Genomic DNA, 22,805 nt, shown 5'->3' with positions numbered 1-22,805 from the left:
TCGCCGAGGCAAAACATTTAAATGAGAGCAGGAATGAAGAAGAAATAAATTCTTTTTTCTACAAAGTGATAGGGGTAGGCAAACCAGTAAAGTGGTACATAAAGGCAAACCAACAAAATCAATAGAGAGAGGGGGAGTGAAGAATAAGGAGAGGGGGAACAAGTTCCTGAAGATTGCATACACCAACATAGATGGAGTGAGATCGAAGATACTGGAGTTAAGTGATGTAATACAGCTGCAGACACCAGACATTGTTGCACTCACGGAGACAAAACTTGAAGATGTAATTTTAAATGAGGTCATATTCCCAAGGGGCTACTCAATTTGGAGACGGGACAGAAAAATTAGGAAAGGCGGTGGCGTTGCTGTGCTGGTAAAAGAACACCTAAAGGTGAAGGAAATAATGACTGCCAATCCACAAGAAGTTGACATAATAGCACTAGAGATCTGCTATGAGGATGATAAACTAATGATGATAAATGCATATAGTCCACCGCCAAGCAGCACATGGTCAAAGGAGGAGCTAGATAGTAAACGTGAAGGTCTTATAACAATAATGAGAGAGATTATAGCGAGAGCGGATAACGATAGATCACGACTGTTGATAGTCGGTGACTTCAACTTGAAATCCATAGACTGGGAAGCATATGAAGCTAAAACAGAAGATTTTTGGACCTGTAAATTTGTAGACCTCATCCTGGAAACATTCTTGTATCAACATGTTAAACAAGCTACGAGGATGAGGGAAGGGGACGTTCCCTCCATGCTAGATTTGATATTTACCAGGAAGGAGGAAGAGATATTTGACATTCAGTACCTTCCTCCCTTGGGTAAAAGTGACCATGTCTTTTTGGGAATAAAGTATGCAATGCGTTATAAGCTGGAAGAAAATAAGGAGGTTGAAGCAGTTGAAAAACCAGACTTCAGGAGAGGACATTATGGTGACCTTAGAAATTTTTTTAGTGAGTATAATTGGACAGACTTGATGCTAGGCAAGGAAGTGAATGAGATGTATGGCAAGTTTTGTGAAATATATGATAAAGGCACAAAAAAAATTTATACCAAAACAGAGATGCAGAACTAGGAAACAGGATTGGTTCAATAGAAATTGCGAGAGGGCTAGAGACCGAAAGACACAAAAATGGAATCAATACAGGAAGAGGCCGAACCCCCAAACATACCAGCGATACAAAGATGCGAGAAACAACTACACGGCAGTGAGGAGAGAGGCAGAAAGAAATTTTGAAAAAGGGATTGCGGACAAATGTAAAACAGAACCAGGTCTATTCTATAAATTCATAAACAACAAATTGCAGGTAAAGGATAATATTCAGAGGTTGAAAATGGGAAATAGATTCACGGAAGATGAAAAGGAAATGTGTGAAACACTAAACGAAAAGTTCCAAAGTGTGTTTGTACAAAATGAAATCTTTAGGGAACCAGATACAATAAGAATTCCAGAGAACAACATAGAACACATAGAGGTGTCTAGAGACGAAGTGGAAAAAATGCTCAAGGAGCTCGGTAAGAACAAAGCAGCTGGCCCAGATGGCGTTTCACCATGGGTTCTGAGAGAATGTGCATCTGAGCTCAGCATTCCACTTCACCTGATCTTTCAGGCATCCCTGTGTACAGGAATCGTAGCACACGGGTGGAAACAGGCTAACATAGTTCCAATCTACAAAAGTGGCAGCAGGGAAGACCCCCTCAATTATAGACCTGTATCATTGACAAGTGTAATAGTGAAAGTATTGGAAAAACTAATCAAAACTAAATGGGTAGAACACCTAGAGAGAAATGATATAATATCAGACAGACAGTATGGTTTTCGATCTGGAAGATCCTGTGTATCGAATTTACTCAGTTTCTATGATCGAGCCACAGAGATATTACAGGAAAGAGATGGTTGGGTTGACTGCATCTATCTGGACCTAAAAAAGGCTTTTGACAGAGTTCCACATAAGAGGTTGTTCTGGAAACTGGAAAATATTGGAGGGGTGACAGGTAAGCTTCTATCATGGATGAAAAATTTTCTGACTGATAGAAAAATGAGGGCAGTAATCAGAGGCAATGTATCGGAATGGAGAAATGTCACAAGTGGAGTACCACAGGGTTCAGTTCTTGCACCAGTGATGTTTATTGTGTACATAAATGATCTACCAGTTGGTATACAGAATTATATGAATATGTTTGCTGATGATGCTAAGATAATAGGAAGGATAAGAAATTTAGATGACTGTCATGCCCTTCAAGAAGACCTGGACAAAATAAGTATATGGAGCACCACTTGGCAAATGGAATTTAATGTTAATAAATGTCATGTTATGGAATGTGGAATAGGAGAACATAGACCCCACACAACCTATATATTATGTGAGAAATCTTTAAAGAATTCTGATAAAGAAAGAGATCTAGGAGTGGTTCTAGATAGAAAACTATCACCTGAGGACCACATAAAGAATATTGTGCAAGGAGCCTATGCTATGCTTTCTAACTTCAGAATTGCATTTAAATACATGGATGGCGATATACTAAAGAAATTGTTCATGACTTTTGTTAGGCCAAAGCTAGAATATGCAGCTGTTGTGTGGTGCCCATATCTTAAGAAGCACATCAACAAACTGGAAAAGGTGCAAAGACATGCTACTAAGTGGCTCCCAGAACTGAAGGGCAAGAGCTACGAGGAGAGGTTAGAAGCATTAAATATGCCAAAACTAGAAGACAGAAGAAAAAGAGGTGATATGATCACTACATACAAAATAGTAACAGGAATTGATAAAATCGACAGGGAAGACTTCCCGAGACCTGGAATTTCAAGAACAAGAGGTCATAGATTTAAACTAGCTAAACACAGATGCCGAAGAAATATAAGAAAATTCACCTTCGCAAATAGAGTGGTAGACGGTTGGAACAAGTTAAGTGAGAAGGTGGTGGAGGCCAAGACTGTCAGTAGTTTCAAAGCGTTATATGACAAAGAGTGCTGGGAAGACGGGACACCACGAGCGTAGCTCTCATCCTGTAACTACACTTAGGTAATTACCACACTTGTGTATTTGTGAACTTTATGAAAGAAATTTACACAAAGTTTTTTGCACTCTCCTGAGTGCTTTGTCAAGATCCGAGTGTGTGGTTAGGACGAGACTTACATCGCAATGTCTAATGAGGCTCTTGTGTTGTTGTTTTAGATTCAGCTACTCGGAACAAAAAGTCCCAAGTAGGATGGGCTATGGTGAGCCCGTAGTGGACTTACCTGGCACAGGAGCTGGGCTGTTATCTTGGGTCCAATCCTCTTATCCTTTATGACCGCCTGACCATGTCACCTCTATTCCCAACTGTCAATGTACCTGCGATAATGTCTTCTATCGAAATATGGTCATGTGTCCTTTCTGTAATCCTACTATTCTGGGAACTGGAGTCGTTATTAATAAGAGGTGTTTCATCTGGATGCTATCCCTCTTAACCTATCCAGGATTGTTATACAATATGTTGTATATATTTGTCAAAGCTATAACAGAGTTGAATACAGTGGTGGTACCAGAGAAGTTCTGGGGATTTATTTGTCTATACAGTGCTGTCTTCTTTGATTTTTTTTAATTTGTGGTAAAATTATAAGTTTTTATTTTCTTGGTTGACTTCAACATAAAGTTCACTCTACACAAAAGTACCAAGTTTATGTAATGTGTCGGCAGCGTTGTCAAATGCAAAGCTAATTATTTTTAATCAAATGTTGCCCCATTTTACTTATTAAATAAGAAAAGACCACTCCTTGTCATGTGCTTTCTCCACCTGTGTTGTCTTTTTTAAATATTTCAGGTAGAGAATATTCTTCCTAAAATAGCGATGAGTGAAACTTAATATCAAGTATGAAACCTGCTTTGCTTCAAGGCTTAAAGTTCCCGAAATGATTATGCATATAGTTCCTTAGCCCCTGGTTTTGTTGTTGACATGCATCAGCTGTTGTGTTCATGTTGCCATGCATCTGCTGTTGTCTTCATGTTGCCATGCACCAGCTGTTGTTTTCATGTTGCCATGCACCAGCTGTTGTTTATATTTACACTTATCTGCTGTTGTTTTCAAGTTGACATGCATCAGCTGTTGTAGTCATGTTGGCTTGCATCAGCTGTTGTAGTCATGTTGGCTTGCATCAGCTGTTGTAGTCATGATGGCTTGCATCAGCTGTTGTAGTCATGTTGACTTGCATCAGCTGTTGTAGTCATGTTGGCTTGCATCAGCTGTTGTAGTCATGATGGCTTGCACCAGCTGTTGTAGGCATGATAGCTTGCATCAGCTGTTGTAGTCATGATGGCTTGCATCAGCTGTTGTAGTCATGATGGCTTGCATCAGCTGTTGTAGTCATGATGGCTTGCATCAGCTGTTGTAGTCATGTTGGCTTGCATCAGCTGTTGTATTCATGTTTACATGCATCAGCTGTTGTATTCATGTTTACATGCATCAGCTGTTGTATTCATGTTTACATGCATCAGCTGTTGTATTCATGTTTACATGCATCAGCTGTTGTAGTCACGATGGCTTGCTTCAGCTGTTGTAGTCACGATGGCTTGCTTCAGCTGTTGTAGTCACGATGGCTTGCTTCAGCTGTTGTAGTCACGATGGCTTGCTTCAGCTGTTGTAGTCACGATGGCTTGCATCAGCTGTTGTAGTCACGATGGCTTGCTTCAGCTGTTGTAGTCACGATGGCTTGCTTCAGCTGTTGTAGTCACGATGGCTTGCTTCAGCTGTTGTAGTCACGATGGCTTGCATCAGCTGTTGTAGTCACGATGGCTTGCATCAGCTGTTGTAGTCACGATGGCTTGCATCAGCTGTTGTAGTCACGATGGCTTGCTTCAGCTGTTGTAGTCACGATGGCTTGCTTCAGCTGTTGTAGTCACGATGGCTTGCTTCAGCTGTTGTAGTCACGATGGCTTGCTTCAGCTGTTGTAGTCACGATGGCTTGCTTCAGCTGTTGTAGTCACGATGGCTTGCTTCAGCTGTTGTAGTCACGATGGCTTGCTTCAGCTGTTGTAGTCACGATGGCTTGCTTCAGCTGTTGTAGTCACGATGGCTTGCTTCAGCTGTTGTAGTCACGATGGCTTGCTTCAGCTGTTGTAGTCACGATGGCTTGCTTCAGCTGTTGTAGTCACGATGGCTTGCTTCAGCTGTTGTAGTCACGATGGCTTGCTTCAGCTGTTGTAGTCACGATGGCTTGCTTCAGCTGTTGTAGTCACGATGGCTTGCTTCAGCTGTTGTAGTCACGATGGCTTGCTTCAGCTGTTGTAGTCACGATGGCTTGCTTCAGCTGTTGTAGTCACGATGGCTTGCTTCAGCTGTTGTAGTCACGATGGCTTGCTTCAGCTGTTGTAGTCACGATGGCTTGCTTCAGCTGTTGTAGTCACGATGGCTTGCATCAGCTGTTGTAGTCACGATGGCTTGCATCAGCTGTTGTATTCATGTTTACATGCATCAGCTGTTGTATTCATGTTTACATGCATCAGCTGTTGTATTCATGTTTACATGCATCAGCTGTTGTAGTCACGATGGCTTGCTTCAGCTGTTGTAGTCACGATGGCTTGCTTCAGCTGTTGTAGTCACGATGGCTTGCTTCAGCTGTTGTAGTCACGATGGCTTGCTTCAGCTGTTGTAGTCACGATGGCTTGCTTCAGCTGTTGTAGTCACGATGGCTTGCTTCAGCTGTTGTAGTCACGATGGCTTGCTTCAGCTGTTGTAGTCACGATGGCTTGCTTCAGCTGTTCGTGCAAGCCACTATTGTGTTCTTTAATTGTGAACCTTTTCAAATGTCACAATGATACTATATTATCCTAATCTATATTTGTGGGACATTATGAATGTCTCCATAAGTCAAAATTACTTGTACCTCTGTGCATCAGTACAAATAATTATGTAAAGTCCGATACATTACCAGGCATCACGCATGCCATGTACATCCATGCAGGTGTACATTGCTTCTAGATGTATATACATGATTAGTTTACATAGTCTTGGTCTATGGTTGGGATTAAAGTAGTCTTGCTGGTTGGTCAGTCAAGGTATTGTGGTGGCCTTAACCCTCCAGAGGTCGAGAGGCCTCAACCCCAATGCACACATATGATAATCCCACAAATATAGAATAAACAAATGATGTTGAATACAAATGTAGAGATTGATGTAAAAATATCTGTTTTAAATATTATAAACTTTGATATTCAAATTGCAAACGTAACTAGACTCGTAGAGAACACTACGTATATACCCTAAATTATCTTCCTGTAGAAACCACTTGATCATATTAAAAAGTTAATGTTGTAGAATTGTTCGTAATAACACTAACTGTAGAGCAATGATTGTCAAGGAAAAATAATAAAATCCCAGAGTTTCCAAATACTGTTATCTTTCTCTAATTCTTAACTGATGTACACTTTCCGTCTTACATCATGACCTGCTCTGACCTCGTACTCCTCGTGCTGGCCCTGATTTGTCCCAACTCATTCTAAAATACACTCAACTCTCCAGACTTACATTAACCTGTGCTAATGTTCCCTGACCTGTGCTAATGTTCCCAGAACTGTCCTGAAATTCTAGACCTACACAAAGATTGTTTTATTTTAATTCATTTTGTACAGTATATGTACAGTATATACGGTATGTTACGCATATATCGAAGTCTTCCCCCCCCCCCCCAAGGTTGAACTACTGACCATCCCCAGGATGAAACACAACAAGCTGACCAACTCCTGAATACCTATTAACTGCTAGGTGAACAGGTCATTAAATGATAGGAAACATCCCACTATTTCTGTCCCACCTGGGATTCGAACCCAGTACTGTACTCGATGACCAATTAACTACTACATGATAAAATCTGATGCTTTTGATAGTCTTTAGCAACATTCCGACCCCTTCCTTATCTAACCTACACTAACTCCCCTTGGAACCTCCCTTGCATCTCTGTCACCCCTTTGTCCACACCTCTCCATTTGGCAGTCTTCCATTTTCATTGGTGCCTGCCTTAAGCCCTCGCTGATGTCTCTTGGTCCCAACAGTTTACCATCATCGAGTTCGAGCAGGACACTCTGAGGATCTTACTGGACTACCTGCACACTGGGTCCTGTCCCCTGACCTGCACCTCCATTCCGGGCCTCATCTGTGCTGCTGAACACTATGACCTGCCGGAGCTGCTGCAGGCCTGCTTCCACCATGCCAAGCAGTTCCTCAGGATTGAAGTGGTGAGCTGGGTGTGAAGAGGGGGGGGTTCTGGGGGGTGGGTATGGTCAACAGGAAATGATGATGAGGTTTGTTGAAAGTAAGTTTGATGGGACAGGTTGAGAAAGATGGAATGGTTGATGTAGTAAGCTGAGTTGGAGCAGTAAGCATATAGACTAAGTTCTCTTCTGGTCTAGAGGAAGATAATGTTCCTATGAGTAAGTTGGCTCTTGATAGTTGTGCGAGTTGTTTCATATATAATTTATTCATCAGTATCATCCTCCTATTCTTTATGGGTCAATATTTCTCTGAACAGATGTGAATTACCTGGATGGGTGCAGCGGGTCTCCAGTTTAGTCTGCCCGTTATCTCGGTTGAAAGAGCTGTATGTTGTCAGAATCACTATGAACATAATCATTACCATCACCCATGTATTGTGTTTACTATTAACATTTATTGTTTGTTTCATCAGCCATATTGTTAGTCTCACTCTTTCCCACCCCACCATCAGCATGAGCATTGATTACAATGATTACCAGTAATATCACTCTTGGTGTTGCCATGGAAGAGGTAGCCTCATTTCCTGCACTTCCCTGCAGGTATGCAATATGCTCAGCAGCTTGGAGAATTACTACTGGCGCTACACCTCTGCCTCGGAGCTAGTCAATATGATACTCGCCTTCGTCGAGACCAGAGCCGTCCAGGTGCGCCTACCCATCTATTGTTTTATATCACTAATTTCCTTCTAATAATTTGTTGTGGGACAGGCAGACTATGTATGTATATCAACTTAGTTGATACACACATACTGAAATGATGGTACTATTGGGTAGAAAGTACCAACATGTAATGATGTAGCCCCAGTTTTTGTGCTATTTTAATTTTATAGAATGAAAAATAAAGCTCAAACCAAACTTAAATATTCTAAGGACTAGTATAGCATGTGTATTATAATAGGCCTAAGACAGTGTATATTATACCTAGGATTGCTAGGAGATGTTAGGTCTTATATTTATGATGCAGTTAAAAACTTTCCAGTTTGTCCAAATTCAATAATACAACAGTTAATTCTCTGGTGGTCCATCAGTACATATTGGTACTTTTGACCCAATAGTTACTGTAAGTGCTTTTGTTTTAGAGGATAGGCTGGTGTATGTATGTCAGGCTTGTACAGAGAACATAAGAACAAAGGTAACTGCAGAAGGCCTATTGGCCCATACAAGGCGGCTCCTATTTATAGAATAGAATGGACACAAATTCACCTGAATGCGTCCAGTGCAGGATGACCAAGCCAGAGGTACACCACCCTCACCCCAAGTGGAATTACTGACCTTCCTCTGGATGCAATGTCTCATCAGTTGACAAACTCTTGGGTATCTATTTACTGCTAGGTTGAACAGAGGCACTAGGTAAAAAGAAACATTACCAACCATTTCTGACCTGGCCTGACCTGACCTGGTCAATTTAGAGTCGAGAATGAACCCAACTTCTTTATAATAAGGATTTGTATTTTGTAAAGCTGCCTGCAGACCCCTCTTACTGCCATAGAATGTACAAGTCTAGGGATCTCTCACTTTTACTCCCATTGCTTATATTTATTCCTTGAATGTTTATTTCGTTTGATGATTTCTTTCAAAATTGAATGTAGTTGGTCTTTTCTATGTTCAGTGGGAGTTTTTTGGTTGAACAAACTGCCTCCAACCTCTCACTTCTCCCCCCCCCCCCCCCCACCCTCCCCTCCCAATCTGTGCCCAAAAACTTATGTTTCCATTGGTAGTCCAAACATTTATTTACACATTTCTTCTACAGAACTCTCTACAAAAGTTAATACTCTTAACTTAATAAAAGTAATAAACTTTTCTATAGCCTCTAATGTGCCTGCTTTCCTGGTGTTCCTCGGTGCAGGTGTTCCAGATCCCCGACTTCCTTCAGTTGTCGGAGTCGATGGTACACATGATGATGGCAAGGAACCTAGAGGTGGCAGAGATCACCAAGTTTGAGGCAATGTTGGCTTGGGCAAAGAATCGTGTCAAGACCAAAGGTGGCTCCAAAGCTGACTCACGTGTTGAGTTCCGCTGCATCATGGAACGACTCACCAGGGAGCTCAAACCTTATAGGATATCTCCACAGGATCTCATCAAGGTTAGTATTTGGATTTAAGATCAGTTTGGCCTCGTCCTTCCATTTTTCCCTGTGTAAAAATTATTGGACCAATTGAAGTGGGAGAAAAAATATTGTAACTTGTCCGTTATCATTTCTTCTTTCTAATAGGCAATAATTTTTCAGCAGAAATATATTTATCTCCTTTACTGTTCCTTTGGATCTGTCAATGTTGTATAGTGCCAAGCTGTACATTACTACATTACATTAACCAGATGTGCTGTGTGCTTGGTAACATTTGGTTCTCACCAACTGCAGCAGGCTGACAGTACTGGCATATCCATACATTCCCTGCATACATGATGGGGACAACGTAGCAGTTTGTGTGCGTATCGTCTAGTGGCAGATGCAGAGGATGATTTACAGCTCTTAAGTCCAACCTCTCATTAACTGGTTATAGGTTCCAGAGCCTATTTGGCTCTATTATATCTACAGTGATGCTGTGTATGGAGTCTATTTTCACTGCTTCTTAATGCATTTTATTTATCCAGTATTCTGACAATGAACAAATTATTTATAATATCTGTGTAGTTCACTTGGTTATTTCCATGTGCATTTCCTTGTTCAAGTGCAACCCATGCTAAATTATTTATCCTTGGCTGTTCTGTTTGTGGTTACCATGTCTCCCATGTTTCTTCTATCTTCCAGTCATGTGAGGTTTAATGCTTTGTCTTTCCTTGTAACTCATACTTCACAGCTCTGGGACTAGTCTAGTGGCATTCCTCTAGCTTCATTTTATGTTTCATGAGACAAGGACTTGGCTCTGGTGCTGCACATTCCAAAATTGATGATACATGTGTGTAATGTCCTGAACCACTACTGGTTCACTCCTAAAGACCATTATTATATATACGTCAAACGTGTACAGTATTATGCAGCAGGTATTAGTTTGATGTTGACTTCTGGTAAAAGGTTCTGTATAATAAGAGTTTCCTCTCCCTTGTGTCTGGTTTCCTGTTCCCTCAGGTAAACCACTCACATAAATTAGAAATAGGATTGGCACTAGTACTGATCCTTGTATATATTTCAGATTGTGCTGCCAAGCAAGGCCATCAAGAATGAGCGGATTCTTGAAACACTCATGTTTCAGGCCAACTCTGGCATGTACAGAATCAATGACTCTTATCTGGAGGCCTGCCAACAGAGACTCCAAAAGCAAGACTCCAAGTTCAGTGAGTGGGAATCTTTTGATTACGGCCTATAGCACCAACAGGCCCTTCGGCAATCTGGACCTGGTTCTTGATGGTCAGTGCAACAGTCTGGACCTTGAGTATTGTAATATGTGGCACATCATTATCACAGCCAGGACTTTAAATCATTGACACTAACTTTTAATTCATAGGGCAAAATTCACTCTTTTTGGCTCTCATTTGCCAATGAGGACATGTGCCCCAGAACTTTCCGAATAACTTTTGTCCACATCAGTGTATCATTCATGGCACTGTGTGCTGCAAACTATCCATGAGCCAGGCTGTGCTTTCACTATTATCATTCCTCTTGTGACTGGTAAACCACACATTTAGAGTCTGGGAGTGCAGTATGGTGTGGTCAGTGAGGGTGGTCAAACTACAGAATGGTGAGAGTATTGCTGTAATGTGTAGTGAAGGTTATTACAAGTCTCTGCAAACTGGAACTGTATCTGCTATGGTTATCACCAACGAAAGAAAACGTTGACTCCTCCCACCTCAGATTCTATTATGATGAGCAATTACCTAAAAGGGTCACTTAACTGACATAGTTGCTGTGGATATTGCCTGGACAAGTGCAAAAAGGTAGCAGCAATGCACAGTTCTGCTTTTGCCATGCCTCCTTAACTCGTATTGGAGAAGTTACAGATTGGGAAACGAAGATGATGAAGGAAATGTTATGATACAGTAAGGACCTCTTTCTACTGTACTTCTTATCTTCCTTCAATAAGGCCATGTGGTGCAGTAAATGCTTTACTAAAATTTTAGTGACGAGTCATCATTAAAGAATATAGACTAACTGGGCAGCAAAACCTGCAATGTTCTCGAGACCATTCTACATTCTAGTTTGGCCAAGCAGAGTTCAGCTCCATTCTTGCCAAATATTACATGTGCGAAACACCAGCATTTGCTGCAAACGACGCACACACACACGGTTATAGATTCAAGCTAAGGAAACAAAGGTGCCAAAAAATATTAGAAAGTTTTCTTTTACAAATAGTGGTAAACAGTTGGAACAAGATAAGTGAGAAAGTAGTGGAGGCCAAAGCCATCAAAGTACAGTAGATTCAAACTATGAGCATAAATCTTATCCTGTAACAACACTTGGGCATTTACAAGACCGTCAGTACTGTAGTTTCAAAGCGCTATATGACAGTGCTGGGAAGATGGGAGACCATGAGCGTAGCTCTCACCCTGTAACTACACTTAGGTAATTACACAAAGCTGCAACAAAGAGGAGATGCTATTAAACAAAGCAAAATAAGGTATTTGTAACCAAATTCAAAAAGTTAAAAAAAAAAAAAAAAAAAATACCAAGCAGTGGACAGATCAAATAATGAGCAGATCACCAATTGCTGCACAATTGATCAAGCACTGTACAAAAGATCATCAAGCCCTGCACAGTGGATCACCAAGCACTGTGCAGATCACTCAGCAGTACATAATGGCTCACAAGCACTGCATAGAGTACATGAGAGAAAAGAACCAAGGGTCTCCAGCCAGCCTGGCACTGGGAACTGTTTAATGGTGTGATGTTCACATTTATGGAAGCAGTCAAAATTTGCATTAAGCCCCACAGAAAAGAAGTTATTATTTGTTTAATATTTACAAAGGATTTTTACCTTCCAAGAGCTTTATAATGCAAAGGCAAAAATCCTAAAAATAATAACTGGCTCACATAATATTCTATGGTCAACAGCTAAAGTAAAGAGTGGAAACTTCTGTATGAAGCCAGAAAGAGAGCAGTGGTCATGTCTGCCTTCCACAAGGCATAACACACTCCTCACCTCCCCAAGTAAGGTGAGGTGGTCGTGTATAATCCCACACATGCTCACTTGTCCTGTCAAAGACCATCCTAAAAAAAAAAGAGGGAGGGGGGATTTTCTGAAGTGACTTCAGTATCATGAAAAAAGTCTTCCTCTGCATTTTGACCTGCTAGAGATGTGGGTACCAGCTCTCTGCAACCGTAAATTAAAGTGGGACATAAGTAAACTCGTAGGAATCAGAGATGGCCTCATACTAAAGTATGAGGCGGTCATAGTCATTGACCTAACTAAATTTCCAAAGCAACTTGTACTTCTTTAGACTTAAACAACCACCAGAATAAGTTAGAAGCTATTTCTGCTATCACTATTTCTTGGGCTTTATCACTACCAGTTCTAGACAGCATAAACTTCTGACTCATCTTTCTTGGAGGTTTGTTATTGTGACAATGAGTATCCTTCAGGCTACCAGTGTGTAAATAAGAAGAGCTATTGTACCTGTACCTGGATGAGGTTCTAGTTGTTCTACTTCCCCAGACCAGCCTAGCCCTGTGCCAGGCTCGACGTTTGAGAGCTTGGTCCAACAGGCTGTTGCTTGGAGCGGCCCGCAGGCCACATATCCACCATAGCCCGGTTGGTCTGGCACTTTGATTTTACAAGTCCCATGTGGTGAGGAGAGAGAGAGACCCGAGTTGGCGAGCATCTCGTTGGTTCGTATCCCTTTGTATGATTAAAAAATCCAACCACTTGGGCTGGATTGTGGAGCGACTGTCTTGCTTCATGCAGGTCCGTGTTCAATCCCCGAATGTCCACGTGGTTGGGAACCATTCTTTTAACCGTGTTGTGATACAGTTGACTGGAGTGTGTCTGGGAACATCCACCACATAGGTTCGAATCCTCATCAAGACTCTTGTGAATTTGTTCATAGATATATCACGTTATTGTGATTTCTGTGTAATTTTTCTTTCGCAAACAGAGCGGTAGACAGTTGGAATAAGTTAGGTGAGAAGGTGGTAGAGGCCAAAACTGTCAGTAATTTCAAAGCGTTATATGACAGAGTGCTTGGAAGACGGGACACCACGAGCGTAGCTCTCATCCTGTAACTACACTTAGGTAATTACTTCTTGGCGGAAACTTTCCAGTTTTAAAGTTTAGCTTTGCCAGCCGCAGTGTACCCCACCCAGTCAATAACACTCCCCCTACCCGGGGCTAGACGGAAAGCCCTGATACCCGACATAACCCAAGGGCGAAGACACCATCAAACAAAGTCCTCAAACGGGAAGTGATTCCCGAATGTTCCAGGGGAAAATAACCCTGACACACAAGGGCAGTACTCACGGAGGACCTAGGAAAGGTAACCCTAGGTGCATGCTGCTTCTGTAGTGGCCAGCACACCACACACTGCTGGAACTGGCACACAGGGCAAAAATCCAGAACAGGAACTTGAGGCCAGAGGTGACTGAACTGACCACCAGCACAGTTAAAGAACTGGAGTGGTGGGCTACCAGTTTCCCCTTCCCCTCTAAGAGGCAGAGGGGTAACGCTAACGAGCAGAAGTGCTAGTTTCATGAAGTGTTGCTTGTTGAGTTTCTTTCTAGGGAAGTTATTTTGATCTTTTTGGGCTTAGATTGCACAGGTTAACCAGACAGTGGTCTGTTTTGATTTGTCTACCTTTCTGGGTAGGCGAATCCTTCCCTGGTTGATGGCAATTATGACATACTTTAAATGTAAAGTGTCCATAGTCCATTGCTCCCTGTGCCTCTCTGAGGGCAGCCAGGTTCTGGCTCATGGTCCCCGGTAGGAATAAAGGACTCCTGTGACTGATGACCCCAAACTAATATAGCACATATCAGTTTGGATAGCTTCAGAGAGCTGACGGGCTTCCCACAAAAAGACAATATTTTATCATTGGATTAGTTCAAAACAAAGTCTTTCACCTAGGAAGTCACTGTAGGCTACTATTTAAAAATTGTAATTCTATATAAAAATTTGATTGGATTTCCATAAAAAAAATTCTCAATTAGATACAGAAGATACAATCTTCCCCTCCACCTTGTAATGAACAGTCTCCAAAAAAAACTGTCTTCAGTAACTAGGCTAATTATAATTTTGGTAATGCAATCTATATGAACTTTTCAACCTCTTTTTAAAACATGTGACCAAGACAATAACAAATCTTTATTATACTTTAGAGGATTCTCAAGTTTTCTATTTTTTATGTACATACAACAGCCAGCCTATTTACAGTACAGAATTTAAAACGGTACAGGTAATCACAGTTTTAGATCCTCGTATCTATAATCAGAGGGCAGCTCTGCAACTGCAGCACCTTAGGCCACTAGAATTAAAATTATCTTGTTTATTAATTTTTTGTCTAAAGAATGTTAGACTAAAAAAATAAGAAATTGCTAGGAAGCCTTACCCTCCCGTCTCGGTTACCAACACTATAAACTAGAGTTATGTGACATACCTCTAAATGTACTTAAAACTTTCTGGCCAACCAGTCCTCAGAAATGTTGAGTGTCAAAGTTGATCATATTGATTTTGATAATACTTTATAATATTATACATGTTTTGCCAGATTTTTACCAAACAGTACTGACACAGAGAAACAGTACAACAAATGAATTGTTGAGATTATTTATGATATTCAAACTTAGTACTTATGTTCTCTTGAGATATTCAACTGTTTGCAAATATGTAAAGTGGATTTCCCTCAGAGTCCAGCAGGCACGTCCTAGGCTACTGCACAGCAATACACCGCTACCCAAATCCTCAACTTGTACTGCACATATCAAAGCAGTGGTGTGTATTACTGTAGCTTTATATTTATTTTAAATTCAAAGCAACAAGAATAATAAGATGCAATACAGTATGTACAATTTAATGGCATTCACAGACTCTAGGGTTATTTGCGTATTTGCGCACTCCACCCAAGCATAGCCAGGTCTCCAGAGTGTGGGGTGGGCATGGTGTGCACTCCACCCCAGCATAGAGAGGTTACCAGAGTGTAGGTAGGGCATGGTGTGCACTCCACCCCAGCATAGAGAGGTTACCAGAGGGTAGGTAGGGCATGGTGTGCACTCCACCCCAGCATAGCCAGGTCTTCTGAGTGTAGGTAGGGCATGGTGTACACGCCACCCCAGCACAGAGAGGTCTCCACAGTAAACACCGAGAGATGTCTGCAGACTTCATAAGTTTCTAAATTTTTTCAGAATTCTACTGAAGATACTTTTTAATGCATTATTTTCTTATATCCTTCCACAAGTTATTTACAAGTTTTGGATAAATCCAGAATGATGAGCATTAGGAGCACTTGTCATTGTGTACATGTTGAAGCAGTCCAGTGTATGTGTAGTTACAGCTGTCTTCATTACAACAATCTGTAATTCCAGGAAGTTTATGAAAATTGCTGATTTGCTAATATGGTATGATAAATGTATACATTATTTGTTATAGAATTTTGGCTGACCTTATAAAAACCACACACGTAATTTAAGATTATAATGACGATAATTTATGTTTTGAAAATATCATCCGGATGATATATTTCATGTCGGATCAGTTTTGTGTAATTTCAAGAAGAATTTCTGACAGGCAAAGCATTTTTCAGGAGGGCACAATATTATATAAACTGAGATAAAAAGATTGTAAAGAACAGACACATTGTAGTAAAATACAGTACAGCACTGTATATTGTATGTATATATCACTTGTGTTGTATCATAGCTGAGACTATGTTGTGATGCAATTATGTTTTATGTGAGTCACAGAAATGTGACCAACTCCATCATATGTTGCTGTAACCGCTCTCATCTTCTCGCTCAAAAGTCTTTACATTTATGAAACTATTAGTGCTTCGCAGACCTCTCTCAACAGCTCGATCATGAAACTTGTTTTGTTATCTTGTCTGGAGGTATAGCCTTAACTTTAGGTGTGTACTTAAAACATCCTCTGACATTTTAACATTTGAGAAAGAGATGACACTTAGACATTTAGCTTTATACACAAGCACTGTATGGGCAGACACCCCCTTAACATGGTCCCATTGGCCAAATCAAAAAGTATCTGTCCTGCCAAGACTGTTTAAAAAACGTTACTTCTCTTTATATTGAAAGTGAGAGCTACAATCTAGTGGTGCCATAAATTATGACAGAGTGTGTGATAGTGATGTATAGAGCTTTATACTGACATAGGGAAGTCAGTAATGATGTAAAAAAAATCAATAAAAGGTGGCAGCCTCTCTGCTCACCACCTTCATCGCCTCTCTTCTCTCTCACTGTCTGGGTTATTGTTCTATGGTGTATTTTTTTTTTTTATTCTTGTATGTAAGTCTTCCTTCCCCAGTCTCTCTTTTGCCCTTCTTTCCAGTGTAATATAATTAGTGTGTGTGTCAGTGTGTGTGTGTTACTCAGCGAGGAGCGAGTGTGTAGTATGTTTTTGCTGTAATTTAGAATGAAGTAGCTGTAGGCCCAGACAACAGTAGATGTAGAAACAGGCAGCAAGAGTAGCACTCCCATTTTTCTACTTCCATGAACTACCCCAAACATTTCTTTTAGTTAATGAGTTGATCCCAATGACCACTGCACACCACCGTAACAAGCAGGTACGGTATGTGATAATTACTCCAAGTCTAAGACCACATTGTCCTCATCTTTATTTAACTAGAGTAAACTTCCCATATATTTTATGGAATTCGCAATATATCATAAATCTGAGTGTGTATAACGACAATATACGAGTATGCTGTGACAATACTACGCTTATTGCCTAAGTGCAGGGGGGGAGGGGGGGTAAGGGGATGTTAGTGTGTCTGTAGGACACAGCAAGAGACGTATAGGTCATACCAGATGCCAACATTCCTAGTAAAGGATGTATAGGTCAGATGACTTCAGTACTAGGTTTATAAACTAGATCTTTCTATGGATCAAAATAGATTGTTAATTTTTTTTTAATACCATGCGAGTTGTCCAGTGACACCTCGTGTACACCAAGAATAGGGATCTGTTGGTGTGCTGTTACAAGTGTGGTCTGCCACCGCTGCCTGACACCATATTTTGCCATTAGTTACTTCTTTAAAACATTAATTGTGGTTTAAGTTATTCTTATGGTGTTTATATAGACTGATGTTAGCCAAGCTAAATATAAATTTGTATTTAGTTTGGGTAACTAAGGCCGCTGCTATATAGACAACGTCTCGTATCAAAACTACATTTCAAACTACAGTATCATGATATAGCATTCAAATTTAGAAGTTACACACATTTCGGTACACATCTTTTGGTACTTGGGATTTTTAAATACATTTCTGCAGTAGTAACTGTTTTCTTATGTGCTTTACATTGAAAATACATTTGTTGAGACTTGAGAATATATATAAATCTTGTAGGAAACCTACCAAGTCCGTAGAACCAGGAACAATGTTACTAGACCTCATACCACTGATGAAAGCAAAATGATGATCGGTTACATGCAACTGATGGAAGAAGAAAAAGAACCTATGCTAATATATTTGCATTAATCCTCAAATTCATGTTTGTATGATTTGTAAAATATTGTAAACCATTATTGTGCATGACAACAGCAGTAAACCCATTTCAGATCTAATCACCAGCATTCCAACAGACTCCTAATTATGTATTTGTATATAATGTGGCAGTATTTTGTATTTCCACAGATGGTAAAGGCGAACAAGTTTGCTTTAAGTGTATTACAAATGCAGTGTGATTGGGGATAGATATACAGCCCCTTTATGATTGCTAGTTCTTGGGTGTTCTGTAATAGGGAAAACTCCAAGTTAGAGGGGTATGCTCTCACTATGACGCTTATTGCCCATATTACATACAGGAGTTTCTGATAAAAAGAGCAAGTAACTTTAACCCTAGAACACAAAGGCTGCATCTTAAATCTTTAATAACAGCATCTTTACTCTCAGACATTTTGACAAAAGTACAGAATATTGTATTATGATTTTAGTGACCGTTGAGGGTCTTCCTCATAACATTGTACCCTTAGTGACTGGTGAGGGTAATTTTTTATTTTATTTTTTCCTTAGTGACAATGCCGAGAGCCATTTTCATAACATCATTGTACATCTTTTGGCTTACGTATTGTTTTTTGTAACGGTATTGACACTTAACGACTCTTGATGGTTTTCATATCGTTAATATATTCCCAGTGATTAAAACTACCAAATTAACTTTTTTAGTGGGAAACCCTCTGCAAGCCTATTTTTTTTTTTGTACATCTTGAGGTTTAAATATGTGAGTTGGTTCAATGAGTATATAAATTCTGGAGTAATTCCATGCAAGGAGAAAACACTTCCACTGCTGTGTTTAAAGAGACGGCTGAGATTTTAAGACAAATTCAGCAACAAGTGTGTTCTAGTCCATGTTGTGAGCTCGGCACATTTAGCCTCTTGCTCCTCCCTCAGTGCAATTGTGATGCCTGGGTTTCCATCAGTTGCATGTATGCTCGGGGTTTTGCATCCAACAACCACCTCAAACATGCACACAGTTCTCCATCTTGTCCACATATAAAGCAAACAAGAGATAATAATGTATTTAACAGTTTTTCATTTGCAATTATTCAGAGAAAATATTGTACTGAAGCATTAAGCAAAAGACAAAAACTGGCATGAGCTTACCTTACCATCAGTGGTAAGGTGAGTGAGTCACCTTACCATCAGTGACTGTTGCAAGTATGATCATGATATTTTTGATATCTTAAAACCAGGCACATTTCACGTAGCTAACCAGTCCATTATTTCAAGCAATTTTTTTTTTACAAGATGGAATTTTGTGCTTGGAGCCAATCTTGGCATTAAAACCATGATGAGACTGTGACGGTGAGATGGTGTCAATCATAGCAAGACTGAGGGCAAGATGGGGCCAAAAGAACAAATTTACAGCTTGCATGAAGTAAGAGACTTTTGGTGGAATATTAAACAGTGTCCCTAGCTTGGTACATGACTTAAACGTAGCATTTCAGGGACAATTGTTATGCTGTACAGTAATTCCATATAATGCACTGTATTAGCATCAACATACTCAGAAAGGGCATAATGTAGATCATGAAGTCCCTCAACGGATTGTCACCTACAGACAAGAGACAAACATGGGGTTATTGAATTTAGAGTGTGTGGACTATGCATGATAGAAAACACCTTGTCGTTAATTTATCTTTCCCAGCTTACTTTGTTAGCGATGTTTGTCAACAACAAAAATCCATGACAAAAGTAAAACTGGTAAAAATAGGTGGTAAAATTGTGTTGGAACAGCCTTTTGGAGCACTGGTTGTGAAAGCCCAAGATATCTTGAGTGCAACAAGGGGCCCCACAGCTAGTGCAAGTGACATTTGTGCCCGCTGTTCCCCCTTCAACTATCCTATCATTTAGATATTCGTGTATAATGCATGTCACGTTCTTTCTGTCGTTCTGCGACACAAAACAGATTCTCATAGTGTGTACGATTAGTAGCGACTCGTATATTGACCAAAAACTATCTGAAAATGTCTAGTGTCGAGACGTAGGTCCTACAGTACACTGTGCTGGTGTCACTTTGTTGTTTTTTTGAGTGTTCATCCTTCACTGGGGTCAAACAGTGACCGCGGGCCCTCTGCCCCCTCCACCCCTCCCTCTTGCTGGAAATAATTACTTTCCAGCACTACCATCCTCCTTAGCACCACCCATCTCTCTTCCTAGTGGCACGCCCCTCCCCAGCCAGCACCGAAACTACACCATCCAGCACCTCTTCCAACATGACCATTGCCTCTTCAGGGCACTGCCATTCCCTTCATCCACCCCATTGTTCCCATTAAGCAGCACTTCCTCTCTAACAGTTACCATCATCCACCCAAACATTTTAAACCTTCCATAATCAATTCTATTACCCTCTCCAGTATACACCACCACCACCAATATCCTCCTCATCTACTACCATTGCCACAACATGATCTTCTCCTGAACCTAAATCCTCCACAGAGCTATTATCATTCCCAATACCATATTCCTCTCCAGCCTCATAATCCTTCCATTACTATAATTCTCACCCCCTCATTCCATCTAACCAGTGCCATCATCCTCCCCCAGAAAGCATTACCACCTCCCCCCTCCCACTCTCCTTAGAAGTCAATTCCTCACTCTTTCCAGGACCCCTTCATAGCTCCAGTACCTTTTCTTAGCACCTTCCTGCCCGTGTCTACAGTGCCTATCCCTTAGGGCTCACCCATTGAGGTGTGCCACCTGGTGGGGCTTCACTACAAATGCCAGGAGCCTCATGGGCTCTCATTCACCCTCTGGGATCTTGGCTGGAGCTCCAAAATCACTCCAGCAAGATCTCATCTCGCTCGCCATTGGTTTCCTGTTCGGGGATTCTCACCTGCCCAGGATGGACACTCCACACTGCTTAGAGAGAGGTCCTCCAGGGTTCGGGACCTCTCTGGCAGGTGGCACTAGTGGCCAACCTCATCCCCTTCCCTGGGCAGGTTGGACAATGACCATAGTGCAGCGACGGGTCTCGGGAGCTCTTCCTTCATGTCCTCAACTCTTGATGAAGATGACCCCTGTCATCTGGTGCACACAGCTGACAACCAAGCATCCCGGGGTCGGGGCCCTTGACATTTTATATTGTGTGATATTCTCATTCCCATTATATGTAAATTGTTATTTCACATACCGCATGGATATATGTTACTTCAAGGGCTTGTATGAATATTTATTTTATAGATGCGTCAATGGGTCAAAATTGGTCAACTTTAGGTAGACCTAGAGTGCACTCCACCCCAACACGTCAGTGTGTGTGTCCGTATTGCTGGACATAAATGTGTGCAAAATGCTACAAAAACATATGTCAGGGATGGCCTGTATGCTGTCTTGTTGCTGGTATCTGTGTTATTTTGGTTATCTTGGCAGGGCTGTGAGATCAGCTGCTCAGCATGTTCTCACAAGTGGGGTCTTAATGGTGTTGCTGCATCTTACACTGCTGGAGTGTCATAATTACAATTAGACAAAAATTAAATTACCACAATTAAGAATATGGAGACAACTATAATGCTAATACAAATATTTAACATTTTACTAGTGTAAGTGCTACTGCTAAGCACAAAGTGCCTAGTTGTTGTTACAACTAAGCAATCTTGTGGGCTGACAGAGTCCAAGCTACTGAAGCTGGTGCCATATGCATTTGTTATACTTTGTTCTCAGGGCAAGACCCCCATCCCCCCTCAAATATGGCTTTAAGCTTGTTCATACAGAAGTCGAGCCTGGCCCCAAACAGGGCTTCGGGAGTAGGAACTCCCAGACAACCATCCAAGTATTGGAACCACCATAAAATAATGCAGATAAACAAATGGATAAGAATTTGAGTTTTGGCTGGCCCAAAGCAAGTTGCTTTAATGAGTCCATTGAAACATATATATATATATATATTTCTATGCATACCTTTACTTGCAATCAGCACAGTCAGCTCACAATCGATTGGGTGTGGGTTTGATTCTTTGGCAGGACAAGATGTTTTGGTATATTTCCTTACACCCAATACATCTGTTTGCCAACAGTAAATAGGTACTTGTTGACTACTGTAGGGATATCCTAGGGGCTGGTACATCATTAGCATACAGGGAAAGGGGAGGGGAGTGAAAGAAAGCTCAATAAACCTAACAGGCTTCCTGTCCCTAACAGTGGAAAACTATTTTATCTAGTGTGATGTTCTCCCCATTAGCAGGATGTGTTCAGCAATATAAAATCAGTTACCTATACAGTGGCTACATTTTCTTCAGCAATAGAACTATATCATAGTGGTTAGCTTATGAAACTCTAAAGTCAAAAGTTGTTTGGTCAAGTCTTCAATATGTTCAATATGTTCTGCTTAACCTTGGCATTAAAAATTCAGCCCTATTATCTAGCATTTGCATCTGTCACCAGCTGTATGCAGTAGGTTGTGCCAGCACTGCTAAAATAGTTTGGGCATATTTTGTGCACAAACAAATTCAATTTTTGGATGTTTATCTAATTTAAAAATTCCAGGTTTAACTAATAATTAAACACCAAATAAAAAAAGCCAGTTACTGGCAAATAAAAAAATCTATATAATTAAGCAGTGTAAGGTTAGCAACATTAACTACTGTAGAAAGGAACAAATTACCCCTTGCTGTGCAAACTATGTGTTCGGAATGTATAACAATCATGTTGTAGTTTAATCAAAATGTTATTTGTAATAATGTTGCAAGAGAGAGTACCTTTTGTTGTCATCTCTAGCGAAATATTTTTCTACTTACTTTTTCATAGCTACAACTTTCTAGTGCTGCGTGATTTCTTTGGATTTCTGAAGGAGGTACTATACCCACGTGTGCAACTGTGTATGGTGAGTGTTACTTGACAATAAACAAGTGGAAATCCAGTCGTGACATTTATATTTTTATATTGTTTCCTCTTTTCAAAGTTGCCTCATCTGATGTGAATGGAAATATTATCAAGAAAATAAAAAAAAGGCAGTCTCAG

The 22,805-nt window shown here is 40.6% G+C and overlaps 2 protein-coding genes across 7 annotated transcripts in view; one reads left to right on the top strand and one right to left on the bottom strand.

Annotated features, from left to right (window-relative positions):
- rsh (radish) overlaps nt 1-22,713 on the top strand; it is a 122,389-nt gene extending 99,676 nt beyond the window's left edge. For all 5 annotated transcript variants that reach the window (XM_069311192.1, XM_069311195.1, XM_069311193.1 and 2 more), the window contains 4 exons: nt 7,038-7,220; nt 7,797-7,901; nt 9,103-9,339; nt 10,388-22,713. In XM_069311192.1, the coding sequence (XP_069167293.1) occupies nt 7,038-7,220; nt 7,797-7,901; nt 9,103-9,339; nt 10,388-10,561 (699 nt within the window). In that variant the 3' untranslated portion in view covers nt 10,562-22,713. The remainder of the gene's footprint in view (nt 1-7,037; nt 7,221-7,796; nt 7,902-9,102; nt 9,340-10,387) is intronic.
- The window catches only part of Adck5 (aarF domain containing kinase 5), a 43,028-nt gene continuing 35,400 nt past the window's right edge, over nt 15,178-22,805 (bottom strand). Inside the window, exon 13 of one of the 2 annotated variants that reach the window (XR_006774598.2) lies at nt 15,178-15,690. The gene's annotated coding sequence lies outside the window, so the exon portion shown is untranslated. Of the gene's footprint in view, nt 15,691-20,990; nt 21,289-22,805 lie in introns of those variants that run through there. The other variant, XR_011224035.1, reaches the window with a different exon arrangement.

Source organism: Procambarus clarkii, chromosome 69 (genome assembly GCF_040958095.1).
Source record: "Procambarus clarkii isolate CNS0578487 chromosome 69, FALCON_Pclarkii_2.0, whole genome shotgun sequence".
In the NCBI taxonomy this organism is placed as follows: Eukaryota; Metazoa; Arthropoda; class Malacostraca; order Decapoda; family Cambaridae; genus Procambarus; species Procambarus clarkii.
This window is presented reverse-complemented; position numbering and strand designations above follow the sequence as displayed.